A 14,264-nucleotide genomic window follows, 5' to 3' on the forward strand; every position below is an offset into this window, starting at 1 on the left:
AACTTGAAGTTGTCTAGACTTTTCAATGTAACAATGTATTGACCATGTAATCTTCCATAATATTTCCAAGATCTGAAATTTATTCCAATTTGGTTGTATGATGAGCATGGAATATAGCTGAAAATATATTTACATTTATTTTTTGAAGTCATTGTAGTTTATTATTTCACCTTCTTACTTTGGAATTCTGAGTAATGGAGACTATACCAATTTATTCAAAATTTATACTAGACAAAGGATTTAGTGATTCATATCTTGAAAACAAGTGTTTGTTTTATGCATTTCTTATATGATGCAATATCATATTAAGTCAGATGCACTTAGGAGAAGTATTGTTGCATCTTTTGGTAGTATGATTGTTGAAAATGCTTTGTTTTTTATAAACCAACAAGATGGACTATAAATGGTGTTGATGGGTTTTTTATGACTATGTTTATATACAATAACAAAGACATTGTGTGGCCAAAATTTTGAAAAGAAACAATAGGAATGCAAACAACCACAAAAAACACAAATGGCTTCAAGGTGTTTACGTACATAGAATTTGGACAACAATATTTCATACTACAAAATAAGTGCATGTAGGACCATCAAAATTCAATATTTTAACATGTCAACAATTTCCAATCCAACCTACGGTTGTAGTTAGAACAAACCATGGAGCACAAGGACTGACTACAGAACCTATATATATATATATGCATGAGCATCTTCAACACACAATAAATCATGGAGAATGTGGAACATTAGTTAGATGCAAATATCTAAGATTGGGCATTCATGGGCTGAGATACTAGTGAAGTGACTTGTGTTGATTGCTTCATTTGTGAGAGGTCTATCAGGGATGAAAGTACCTCGATGAGAGTTTTGAGCTCTAAGAGATGGTAATGTGAAGGCTTGTCTTGTTAGGTATTTGAAGAAGAATAGATAAGTGCTTGGGATTTGGGGGAGGGACTTGGCACTTTGCAAGGTTTTTTTCTATGAGTTTTGCAAGCTTTCAACCCTTTAAATAGGTAGTTGCTAGCTATACATTCATCGAATGTAGTCTACCCTTGCTCATTCTTTAGCTCTTTAGCTCAACAAATAGTAGGATTTCATTAATGTTTGTCATGAGTCCCCAATAATTATTTCCAAATCAAGGTAGAAAATGTCAAAAGCAATAACTTGCACAAACAAATTCTAAAGCAATGCTCTCTCAAGACCAAAAAATTTATTGATGTCCAAACATTTGAAAGGAGACTCAAAACACAAACAAAATTTTCATATTTTTAGAGCCAAGAGCTTCCATAAATGTGATGTCAAACTCCTGAAATTTCACATTTGCAACGTTTCCTATCACTTGAACAAAAAGTTGCTAAAAACAGTAAAATGGATCAAACTATCTCCATCCCAAAAAACTGATCCACCAACTTCCTAGCACAATAGGTCAAACAACCTTGTGATTTCTAGAATGAGACCAAATCTAGAAGAGTTTCGTCCAAGAGAGTTGTGGTTGTAAGGAAGGAGGAGTGGTTTTAGATTTTCTTGCTGGGGTGGGTGGGACCATCAATGCAGGAGCGAAGGTTGGGGTCCATGTCATGGGAGTGGATTATGATCCAAAAGTTGTGAAGTGGATCTTGATACATAGAGGTGGGTCATTCGAGTTTACATAGTCCAATGTTATGCTTTAATTTTGAATTTTGAAGACTTGTGTTTAGAAAAGACAATGAATCTTACTTTGTGGGTACTCAATTGGTTTGATTTTCAAAATTTATAAAACATGTAGTGGTGCAAGGTTAAGCAAAGAATTCTACATCCACACCTCATATGGTTCCAGACTTTGGAGAACCCATTGAGGACGTTAACTTCTGGTAAGACATAGAAAATGTACTCTTTGGGATATTTTTGTGATCTCTAAGAAGGGAGTTACTACAAAATGATAGTTATAGTAGTGGCTTGCCTTGTTATGCAAAGAGCATGGCTAGGCACATGGAGGTTCATGGTGGGCAATATGACATGAAGCAAAAACTAAGAAGAGAATAAATTTTTGCATCTATGTGGATGACATTGCTTCGGAGGACTAAAACCCTGTTGTCTCTATGCCAACATGGACTTAGGTAGTACAGAATGTGTGTAGAGTAGCGGCAAAGCTCCGCTTGTACTTGCATAAGGCTAGGAATAATCCCTCTTAGAAATCCAACTTGCATGTTGTACATGCAAGTTCTACATACGATTCCTACATGCAACATGCGAATTCTACATGCATGCTCTACATGCAACTCCTACATCCATGTTCTATATGCAACTCCTACATGCAACTCCTACATGCAAGTGCTACATGTGAGTTCTACATGCAACTCCTACTTTGGTCTATAAACGAAAGTGAGGAAACCAGATGATCCCTCTTAGGCTCAAGAAAGTGGGTTAACCCCTAAGGACCCTTGCAGGGCCAAAAAATACACAATAGATCAAATTGTATGCACTACATCTTGTTTCTTATGGTGGGTTCTGGAGAGAAACTAGATGGTTGCTTTCACCATCGTCAAGGGCCGCGATACCATAGAATGTAATGAGCACCGTACAATTTGACGCTTTTCCTTCATGGAAGTCACCATTCGCACGCTCTCACGTCTACATCAATCCTAGATCTGCATTGGCAGCAGCTGGAAGATGACTCACGCGTCACTTTAGACCTTGGAAGATGGCTAGGAATCCAACAAAGCTGACATGTCGACTAGAAAATTGCCGCATTCTACAAGCCATGAAAAGATAGCTTGTCACCTTTTCTTGCAAAGGAAACGGCTGGCGACTAATGCTTCTGGTCATTTTCTTTTGGAAGAAAAGGCTTCTGTGGTCCTTCCACTAAGATCTTCACGTCCTATTTACACTAGGCTACCTAAAGAGATGTTTGGGTTTTCTCACATTTCCTTGAGCCACATGTCATGAATAGAGGCCATTGATGTAAATTGATCTAAACGGTTGATGTTGGCCAAAGCTTTTCACATGAGCTTTTTATGTTATGCTTTTGCAAGCACAAGAATCACAACAAAATGGCTTTTGACAGAAGATTTTCAAGTCAGCTTGTGCTTATATATGCGTAAGATGTCTATGTTGTCCCCAATCTTTGCCAAGTTGGGATTGCTTGGGAGTTTTGTGTGCAAATAGCCCTTCTTCGCGCAGCCAGCCTTTAGTGCTACTCAACAAATTCATCCAGGTAATTTCTATTCTTTGAGCGTTCAATAGGTTCCTATTTTTTTATTTTGTTTGAGTAAGCATGGATTCGAGGAGCGATACAAGAATCACCATACCATGTAGTTTTGCTGGCCTGCCCAAGATTTGTTTTCATGTGTTGTAAATTGAGAAAGCAACTATCTTTGATCATCAAAACAGGCGGCCTTGAGGTGGTCATCCTGAGGCACTTGGCCGCCATAGCTAAGCTTCGACAGAGCTTGCATGATCATCAAAAGCTATGCAAGATTATGACTTTTGAGTCCAATGTTACCATGACTTACTGCCGCTGGCAACCTAATCTTCCTTATCATGAAGATGATGAGGATGATCCTCTCGAGTTCTTGTACAACTATACGCTTTGGCCCCTTGCCTTCCCTTGCTTCCGGACTCTCTTATCTACAGCGCCTCCGTTTGAAAGCCCTTGGATTTTCCTGTTAAAACAAACAAGAGACCTGAGTGACTAGCACGACCGAGTACCCTATAGCTTATTTGTGCAAAATCATTTAGTCATCGCAGAACCTACGTGAACACTATGTATTACCATCGAGCAGGGGATTGAAGACAAAGATGCAATCAAACTGTAGAGTAATGGGACTTTATCACCATCAGCCCAGTAGCTATCTTCAATCAAAAGAGACGAATTAGTAGGTTTGCGTTAAATACCATTGGATATCATGTGTTGATCGCTCGCTATGACATAGAGCTCAGAAAGGCACTTAGAAAGATCCCTGGCTATGGCATGCTATTTAGTAGTGCGATACTATGCGTTTGCTCGCTCAACCACCACTTCATTGTTGGTATTGTTCTCTGAACGAGGTACTACGGGACAAAGACCAGAATTAGCAAGCTTGCCGCACATAGTCACCCAATTATGTGTATTCCTGCCACACCGATCAACTAAATCCTTATTATAGCTGAACACCCCCTCTCGTTCTGCATCACAAGAGTCCACCTCAGTTTCAAACCGGACAGTGTTTTAGAGCAGATTTCATAGAGTGTCACTTTTCAATAGACAGATGACCGCGAAAAGCTGTTGCGAAGAGATCATGGATCCTGATGTTATACACAGCTTCATGGCTCCCTGTCATGAGCAAATCTATTTATAGGGCTATTGTAATTTGTAGCTTACTCATTGCATCTCTTACTACATCAACGGCATAATGTCATTCATTCATTTTCTCCCAATGACACTCCTCAAGTTTGGAAACATCTCGAAGCCTCCTTGTCATTTCTATTTTCCATCGACTCTCTATCAGCTTCATTCGTACTCTTGGAAACTTGGCTGTAGATGCAACATGCATCTAAAGTATTGAAGCACACTACTCCAACACTCTAGAAATCACCTCTTTGGAATTCTGAAACCAAACATAGAAGTATGCCATGTTGTTTGAAAGAAGCTTGTCGAATCCCCCATGCAAAACATCCAAGGCATTGCCTTGGTTTGGCCTAACAACAAGTAGCTCATTGCAGCTCATCCAAAGCTGGCTTGCGAAGATCAATTAGGGACTTCATTACTTCCACTACTAGATTGGGAACACTTTACTACCGCGAGTCCCATAGCATAGATATACTGTTAATACAAAGACAACATACCAGATCAGTGAGTAAACTTTCATTTTTCTTGCATGTACAAATTATTTATATTTATGTAACTGAACGATGAACTGAAAACAATAGATTTTGAGCTAAGATTTTTTTACTTGTAAACCAAATAATAAACGTTTTGTCAAAAATGTTGTTTTAGATTCCGACACTACATGTAGCAATTCATAAATGAAATTTTGATACAAGCTAGATTAGTAATTTGTTGTTGAGTAATATTGTATTTTGATATTGTTTCTAATTCGGATGTTTTTTTACACCTTTTCAAAAAGTAAAGGAGACTTACGTACTTGGTGTGTACAAGACACTTGAAATACAAATACCCTCATTGAGATTTAGGTAATATGTGACTCTCTTAAATATTCTCAGATTCTACTTATTATGAATTTCTCTCTGCATTGTGCCTTTCCCCTTAGGCACTTATCATGAATCTCTCTCTTCATTGTGCCTCTGCCCTTAGTAACGCTCAAAAAACCAGAAGAAGAAGAAGAAGCAGCAGAAGAGGAGGAGAAGAAGAAGAAGAAAAAGGAGGAGAATGCCTTTTGCTGGTATCTTCCGTCGTGCTGCTCCCAAAACACTCCATTACCCCCGTAAGGTCGCCATCCTCGGTGCTGCCGGTGGTATCGGCCAGCCCTTGGCCCTTCTCATGAAGCTTAACCCTCTTGTCTCTAAACTTTCTCTTTATGATATCGCCGGTACCCCTGGCGTCGCGACCGATGTCAGCCATGTCAACACCAGAGCTGAGGTGAGTGGCTTCCTTCGCTGTGCATGGTTCGATTCCCTGTATAAAATGCTGTTGAACGGTTTTCAAAGCTTATTCCTGCTGCCTGAAATCCGGCTTGCAAGTTATCTTCTGCTGTCTGATTGTTGTTATCTTGCGCGAATAGGCGCACGGATAACATCACATTTCTTGGAAAATGCCGTTTCCAGGAAATGGCAATTCTGACGAATTCGAAGCGTTCCCCTTACTGCGGTTTTGATTGGATCTCAGGTTGACGGGTATGCAGGCGAGGAGGCGTTGGCAAGTGCTTTAGAAGGATCGGATGTTGTTATCATTCCTGCTGGTGTACCTCGCAAGCCAGGCATGTCTAGGGATGATCTATTCAACACGAATGCAGCCATCGTCAGATCTCTATGTACAGCCATTGCGAAATATTGCCCGGAAGTAAGAATTTCCGATGCAGTGATATTCCCTTCCATGCGCAGCTTTCAGTGTGAGAGCCACTTTGTTGTCTCCATATTGGAATGCGATTTTGTGTGGTATGTGCTCACAAAAAACAAGGTGGCAAAACCACATTGTCCTTCTTTAAAAGAATAACAAGTGAAAGAAATGAATGACTTTTGTCATTCATAAGGCCTGCCCAAAATGTAAAACAAAGGACGTAGTGAATGGAGAGAGAGACTGAATGACAATAAAAATTAGGGGCCCTAAGTCTGTCAAGCTCGTCTCAAAGCCATTAGTAACCAATCAAAGCATCACACCTATTTTAGAAGCAAATTAATCCTAAAAATTTTGATTTTTTGCTTTACAAAATGAGAACGATTGCTAAAGCTACCCGGAGAGGAGGCAAAAAACAAAAGCAAAAAAGGAAGTACATATATTACGAAGGGTGGTTAGTCCCAAGGAAACTAGTTACAAAAATTGGTCAAAACAGATGGGCAGCCCTTGACCTATGCTGCACGTAGCCAGGACCAGCCCCTATCCTACCCGGATACGAGCTTACATTCCACCAACATGAGAGTCGGACTAATGATCTGATCCTTTTCAAAGATAATCTTACTAAAATCCCTAAGGCAATTCTTGACAACCCTAATGATAGCTGCTTTCCTCAACCCAACACCTATCTTACGACGAAAGACTGCTATTTCTCACTTCCCAGATAGAGATCAGCACCGATCCCGTAACCAACAGAAGTGAAGTCTTTACTTGACGTTTACGAACCCATTTCTTTACTTGTAGGGCAGAGGCAACTGGGGTTGAAGGAGAGTCCCTAGAACCAGTTAGCTCAATAAGTTTTCCCTGGTGGACAAACTGGATAGTATGGCTGTGAAAATTGATTGATGGATCATAGTCGTAGAGCCACTGTTGTCCAAGTATGACATCGTACCGAGAAAGAGGCATGATGTCGAAGTTTAACTTGTCCGTATAATGTTGGATGCGAAAAGACAAGTTTTTGATCTTGGTGTTGCACAAGAAGGTAGTTTCATTTGCGAGTTCAATCTAATAGTCCATGAGACTAGGACTGGTGGTCAACCGAAGTTTGTCGACCATAGAACTAGCTAGGAAGTTATGAGAGGAGCCACTGTGGATGAGGATAGTGACCGTGGTTCCACGAATTGATCCTTGAACACAAAGTACTTGAGTGGCCAGGGAAGGTTCGGGGTTGCTGGCAAGGCTCAAGTGGATGGTATTTGCCATTCAAACAACTTTGCCTTTCTTGTCTTGTGCTGGGGTAGCATCTTCTGTCTGGGAAGTGCTAGGTTCCATATTGGAATTTTGCTTTAGTCGCTTGGGACAATCGAACCATCTATGGTCGCCTGTACAGATGGTACAAAGTTCTTTTGTGCTGGAGTTGTTCTTCTTGTCAGTGGCCGCACCTTTATGTTGGGGATGTCGGTGATGACTTTGTGAAGAAGAAGAGGCGCGATCCTTGAAGGAGTGCTTCTGTTGGAATCCAGCATACGATTTCTGAGACTTCTAGGGATCTTGAGACTGTCGCTGACCTTGATTACCCGAGTTTTTTCGAAACTTGAGGTTATCTTGAGGGCGAGCACCTTTAGCCATAGTAGAGTTCTGTGTGCGATTAGCACTCTGCTTCCCTATGTTTTGGAAATCTGTAATGCGCTCTGCGTAAGCAATAGCGCCAGCTGTGGTGGTGATGTTTGCTTTAAGGACATCAATGCGTAACGAGGGATTTAGGCCGAGATGAAAGCATGAAGGCGATCATCCTCAGTTAAACCATCAATCTCCAGCACCAATGTGGTGAACTGAGAGATGTAGGAAGACAGGGAGCCTGTTTGCTCCAAATGTCGGAGTTTTGAACGTGCTTGGAAGTCCGCATTGGCAAGTATGAACTGCTTACAGAGCACGTGTTCAAAACGTTCCCAGGTTAACACACTTTTGCCGTTCTTTAAGCGTCTTTGCCACCATAGAAAAGCTGTATCCTTGAGGAGGGAGGCTGCCAAGGCGATCTTTTTGCCTTTAGTGAGGTCAACAGTATCAAAATACATGCGCAATTTTGCGAGCCATTGGTCAACTGTTCGGCGATTTCGTTGACCAATGTAGGCTTCCGGAAGTTTGATGTCAAGTCTTTTAGTTTTGGAAGCTTGGAGTAAACGGTAGAGGGCACGGAGTTCAATGTTTTCTACCTCAAGTGGGAATGAATCCGCATAGTCGTCTGGTTGCGTCACGTCATCCTCTGTATGTGTGATACTGCGAGAATCTTGGAGTTGTTGGACTTTCTGGACCAAGTCGGAGATGCTGTCCTGAAGCTGGGAAATTTGAAGTTGCAGTAGTGTTTCGCCTTGTACGTTGACTTCAGGGGTCTTTTTTGGACTTGAGTCGCTTATTTTTGGAGAGGCTGCACGCGAGCGTTGCGACATATCTGAGGTCCCTGTGAGAAAAGCATGAACCTGCGCTCTAGTTTGTACCATTCTTGGAAGAAGATTCGGGCTGCTCCCTGAGGTTGCTCATGTTGGAGGGGGCAGGCGAGGCAGGATGGAACCACCCGTGGAAATCTGGTAAAGGAGGTCCTGTCTGAGGTAACACTGGTGATGCCGAAATGGGTGTTACTGCTCGTGAGAGTACAGGAGTAGGTTGTAGAGTCCACGGATCTGAGAAAGGATAAGGAGCTGTTGTCGGGAGTGGAGGATATCCAGGAGAAGGAGTGCCTTCAGAGTGTAAATACTGTCTTGGGGAAGGTACAACCTGTATGGGAGGATATCTGGGAGCTGAAGGAGGTGGAGAGTACCCTGGAGATGCCGAAGGTGAGGGGTAAAACTCTCTCCAAAGATGGACAGCAAACTCTTGAGGAATATCGGGTTCTGGGTATCTTCGTGTCTCGTGGAACACAACCTGGACTGTGCTGAGGAAGTAATGTAACTGAGGTGCCTCACGCAAAAGATATAGGATGTGGTCCAAATCACTAGGAGGGCACGTGACACAGAAGACCCAAGATGCCAAAGCTCCGAAATGGGCTGGTTGTGCAATCTGAACACGATATTGTGTGGTAGATGATGCCTGAGGTGTCCTTGAAAGGACTGGTGAATTACCAGGGGTTTCCATGCTTTAAGGAAGCGTCTTTCATTTGTTGTAATTTGATAATGACAAGAGAATCCTTAGAAGTAGAATGGAAAGAATCCACCTGGCATTGATTTAATCTGCCAATTTGTTGCATAGAAAAGGCCTGCAGATTTCTGTCCGGAGGTCCATGTTGCAGTGGGTGGCGAGGAGCAGATCGGGGCCTGGATGGCGAAACAGGTTGATGGCGAAACCAGGCTGCAGGTCGTCACTGGCGAAACCAGGCTGTCAATGGCGAAACCAGGCTGCAGGCGTCCAAGGCTGATTTGCGACCGAAATGGCAGGCTGACGCTGAATCTAGTGCTGCAGGCTGGCGAGGCTATCGCTGATCTGGCGCTGCAAGCAGGGAACCAGGGCTGAAAGACTGGCGAGGCTAGGGGCTGCATATGGCGGGGGGAGCAGGGCAGCGAAATGTTGAGGCTAGGGGCTGGCAGCGAAATGGTGAGGGTAGGGGCTGCGCAGCGAGGCCAACCTGTTTGACGAAAATCTGTATGGGCGTTGAAAAGGTGCGCCCTTTTTTCGTTTGTGCTGCCTACGTTGGGTAGTTGCCCAAAAAAAAAAAAAAAGGTGGGTTTATTTGACCCTTGGGTAACCTAGGGTAGACCTAAAGTTTGGGGCTGGGTTTTCCTTTTGAACCCCTCTAGGTACCCTTTTTATAAGTGCTTGGTGCCAAAAGGTGTGCCTATTCGAAGGGGTGTGTTCCTTGGAATAGGTGCACCTTTTCATGAAAGGGTGTGTCCCTGTTTTTAAAAGGGGTGTCCCCACATGAAGAGGTGTGTCCTTTTTTCCACGATGGGGTGTGTCCCTTGGGTGAGGAGTCAAAACTCTTTATCAAAAGGTGTGTCCGATGGTGGAAAAGGTGCGTCCCTTGGTTTTGGGACAGCCCAAGCACTTGAAAAGACACGATTTTTGTCGTGTCCATTCACATCAACTTGTGATGTGTGGGAGATGGAGAGGCCATAGATGACTTTAGGGAGGGTTGGGGCTAAAAATTTTTACGCTCATCCTCTCCATCTCTTCCATGCACAATGTGCACGGATATCCTTCTAGCGGAAAAAGATGTATCAGATCGGCGCTAGAAGGTGGGGGGCATTTCCTACAGGCAGGAGCGAAATTTGCTCTGATGCCACTGTAAGAAATCCTATGTTTACTATATTTAGAAATGTGCTAAGGAACAGAAAGGAGACTGAAATAGCAGAGAACAAGGAATAATTGTATTGCTTGAATGTCTGTAGGGTATGTGTTGTGTGTCATCCATACAATTGGGCCTCTCTTATATAGAGAGTGAAGAGTCACACATGAAAAGGTGTGTACTCCAAAGTGTATGTGCATGAAGAGGTGTGTACCCCTTGTGAAGGGTGTGACCCTTGATGAGAGGGTACATTACAATAGAAATGTCTCTTCAATAGAATGTCTCTTGTGAAGGGTTGTGCCTCATAGGAAGTGTCCCGTCGAGAGGGCATAGGGTTGTGTGTAAACTACTCGGTGCTTTCTATCAATTCAAACAACGGATTTTGCAGAGGCATTTGAATGAGATGATTGCGAGTTGCCAAACACATATACTTGAACTTAAGAGTTTGCAATTAAGCTGGAATTAAGACTTATACAGCTTAAACACAAAGTGACATCATTGGAGAATGCAATATGATTGAGGGGCCAAGACGGGCCCCCCCTCTTATCCAGGCTCACTTTATTCTTGAAAATGGAGATACAAGACCAAGGTGCAATGCACCTTCCAAACTGATGAACTCAGTGAAAACCTAGGACCTAGATATAAGACTCAAGAGCATATGTACAAGGTAGACAACAAAGAGGAGGACTCCAAGCTCAGGTTTCAGCTCTTGGCTTGCCCAATCTACAAGGAAGAAGCCTGCAACAATCACCACTTACATCCAACATTAGAGACAAACACTAGTTTCTAGAAAGATAGTAGAAACAACATGAAATAGTGCTGTAAATGAGATAAACTTGACAATACAGGCTCCCTTCGTGACTTGGCCCTTTTGTAGATGAAGTCCTTGATGCCTCTGAAGCTACCTTGGGTGAGGAGAGTGTGGAAATGGGGCTGGAATGAGAACAGCTTAGAAAAACAGCCTGTAGGCTAGAGAGAGAAAGCTTTTATGGAGTGATAGCTGTAGAGAGAGAGTGCCTATGCTGATCCCAAGGGAGGAGATGTAAGAGAGGAGCTGCTGCTGTTCTAGAGGTGCACAGAAAGGCAGATTTCTGCAAGGGAAATGGGCTGGAACAGTAGAGAGAGAAATTCTGCAGTAGAGAGAGAGAGACTGCAGCAGGAGAGAGAAAGGGGCTGTGGCTGCTCCAGGCTAGGTGAAGGAGAGAGGATGCTGCTGCTGTTCCAGAAGAGCTGAGAGGGGGCAGATTTTTGGAGAGGAGGGGCTGGAACTGTAGAGAGAGAATGTGCTGTTGTAGAGAGAGAAAGTGCTGCTGAGGTGAGAGAATGGCCTGGGGAGAAGCTGGCTGCACCCAAGGAGCTGGAGAGGTTCTGCTGCATCATCTAAAAGGAGGGAGAAGAAAAGTGACGAAATTTTCATGTGTGGAATGAAGGGGAGAGGCCTTCTTTTATAGGCTCAGCCCCCCCCCCTACGCCTAGAGTGGAAGGTGGACACTTGTCCCAGATTTTTGGTGGGCTGTAGTCCCAAAGAGGACAGCCCACAACCTGCCCCAAATCTACGAGATTTGGGGCCAAACACTTGGCCTGCATGCCCTGCCACTTGCCATGCATGCTGCCACATGTGTGGGACAGGTGGACTGACCTACCAGCTCAGATTCCATGTGGCAGTCTGCCACGTGTCAGCTGCCACGTCACTCCCAAAAACCCTAAAATTTCAAAGTTGTCAGAATTTAATTCTGATCGCACACACGGGTTCCTAACAGCTTAGACTATCTATTGACGTACTCTAAGGTCATAATTGAGCCATACTGAGCTCATTTGTTTGTCGTCTTATCTTGTATCTCCATTACTCTTGGCATGCTGCCAGGCCCACACCCAAAGCTCAGGGAACATTCTCTTGAATGGTTCCTAGGTCGGTATGCAATCTGTGCATTTGATTGGTCCCATGTTTGGGTACTCAGGTGGGGTGTGGTTTCTAGATGTCCCTCTCAAAGAGAGGCCATCACTCTTGTGGGTCACTAATGCCCATAACCCCAAGCAAGGGGGTCCACCCTCAAATGCTAGACCTAGTCCCCATTGTCCGTAACTGAACAGAAGGAAAACATTTCATTTCTTAATAAGCATACTATTGAAAAACAAAAAGAAATAGTACCAAGCAAGTGGATACATGTTGAAGCAGGATGACATTCCCTCCGTCTTTCATTCGGTTGTCCGCAACTGAAATGCTTCCTCATAAGCATCCAGGATTTCAGGACACTCCTGAAATGTAGCTCTGTCCACCCATTGGGCATCGGTGGATTGGAGCCCTCTGAACTTCAAAAGGTACATTTTGCGAGTCGTGCCTCGACGTCCCGTAGTGAAGTTATGCAAAATAATTTGCTCTGGGATCAACAAGATCTCAGTGTCCTCTACTTCAGGTGCATCGTCCAGTGTGGGCTCTTGAGGTGGTTCCCCAATGAAGGGTTTCACCAAGCTTACGTGGAAGACATTGTGGATCTTCCAATGCTCTGGAAGTCTCAATCGGACCGAGACATCATTTATTACCTACAACACCTGAAAAGGACCATAATATCGAAAGGATAGCTTGAAGTAGATGCGCTTTTTGCCCACTTTGGTTTTTAACCGGGCTTTCTCAAATTTCAATAAGACCCATTGGCCTTCTTTCACTGCAAACGCCCTCCGTCTTTTATTTGCAGCTGCTCTTTGTTTCTCCTGTGCCTTTTGAATGGCTGCTCGAACCGTGGCATAAGCAGAGTCATAATCCTCCACGAATTGATCAGCGGCAAAGATTTTCTCTTTTGTTTGCATGAGTGGAGTTGGTAAAGATCTACCATATACAATTTCGAAAGGAGCTTTTCCAGTGGAGGAATGAATTGTGTTGTTATAAGCAAACTCCACAAGAGGAAGGAATTTCTCCCAAAAGGTTTGCTGGTCATGCACATAAAATTTCAGCAAATCCAAGAGTGTACTATTCGTAACTTCAGTTTGGCCATCCGTTTGAGGATGAAAAGCTGAGGAGAAACTTAGAAGAGTTCCAAGGTTCTCAAACAAAGCCTGCCAGAAGTTACTAGTGAACTTTGAGTCTCTATCTGATACTATAGACTTGGGCATGCCGTGGTGTCTAAAGATGTGTCTAATAAATAAATGGGCAGCTTCAGGTGCCTTGAGATTCTTTCTGCAAGGAATGAAGTGGGCTTGCTTGCTGAATCGATCTACTATCACCCAAATCATGTCATGATTTTGATTGGTCCTGGGAATTCTTGTAATGAAGTCCATGGTGATGTGTTCCCATGGTCTCTCAGGAATGGGTAGGGGCTGAAGTAAACCCTTGGGTTTTCCTCTCTCATACTTAGCTTTTTGACATGCGAGACAAGCTAAAATGTAGGCAGCAGTGTCCTTTTTCATGTTAGGCCAGTAGAAAAATTTATCCATGGCTGAAAAGGTGGCCACAATACCCCTATGACCAGCATAGGGTGGGTTATGGCTTTCCTCCATCACTTTAGATCTAAGCTGCTTTGTGATACATAGTTTGTTCTCCATGAATAAATAGCCATCCCTGATGTGGTAGGCATGATGGGTGCCTCCATCTTTCAAATGTGCCCATGGCTGAGTAAAATCAGCATCTCCCTCACAGAATTCTTTGAGGGCTGTTAGCTCATCATGATAGGGAACTGAAATATGGTGAAGCCGTGGTCTACGAGAAAGGGCATCAGCCACTACATTCTCTTTTCCAGGAGTATATTGTATCTGAAAATGAAATGATTGCAGAAAGGTAGACCATTTCATATGTCTCTCTCTGATCAGAGGTTGAGTTAGAAAATATTTAAGACTTTCATGATCAGTTTTTACAAGAAAATCTATCCCTAAAAGATAATGTTTCCAAAGTTTGAGAGCATGAATTACAGCTAAGAGTTCTTTTTCATAGATATCATAATGAAGTTCAGCATCTCTTAGTCGTCGGCTTTCAAAGGCCACAGCATGACCATCCTGGGTAAGAGAAGCCCCAAGGCAATCGCCACTGGC

At 43.2% G+C, this 14,264-nt stretch overlaps 1 protein-coding gene across 1 annotated transcript in view; it reads left to right on the top strand.

Moving 5' to 3' along the window:
• The first annotated feature begins 5,184 nt into the window (after nucleotides 1-5,184).
• LOC147906048 (malate dehydrogenase, mitochondrial-like) overlaps nucleotides 5,185-14,264 on the top strand; it is a 39,761-nt gene continuing 30,681 nt past the window's right edge. The window contains exons 1-2 of the mRNA XM_087376215.1: nucleotides 5,185-5,557; nucleotides 5,804-5,977. Coding sequence (XP_087232341.1) covers nucleotides 5,348-5,557; nucleotides 5,804-5,977 — 384 coding nt within the window. The 5' untranslated portion in view covers nucleotides 5,185-5,347. The remainder of the gene's footprint in view (nucleotides 5,558-5,803; nucleotides 5,978-14,264) is intronic.

This window comes from Dipteris shenzhenensis, chromosome 1, assembly GCF_047967505.1.
Source record: "Dipteris shenzhenensis isolate YYH24624 ecotype China chromosome 1, Dip_SZ_1.0, whole genome shotgun sequence".
NCBI classification, from domain to species: Eukaryota; Viridiplantae; Streptophyta; class Polypodiopsida; order Gleicheniales; family Dipteridaceae; genus Dipteris; species Dipteris shenzhenensis.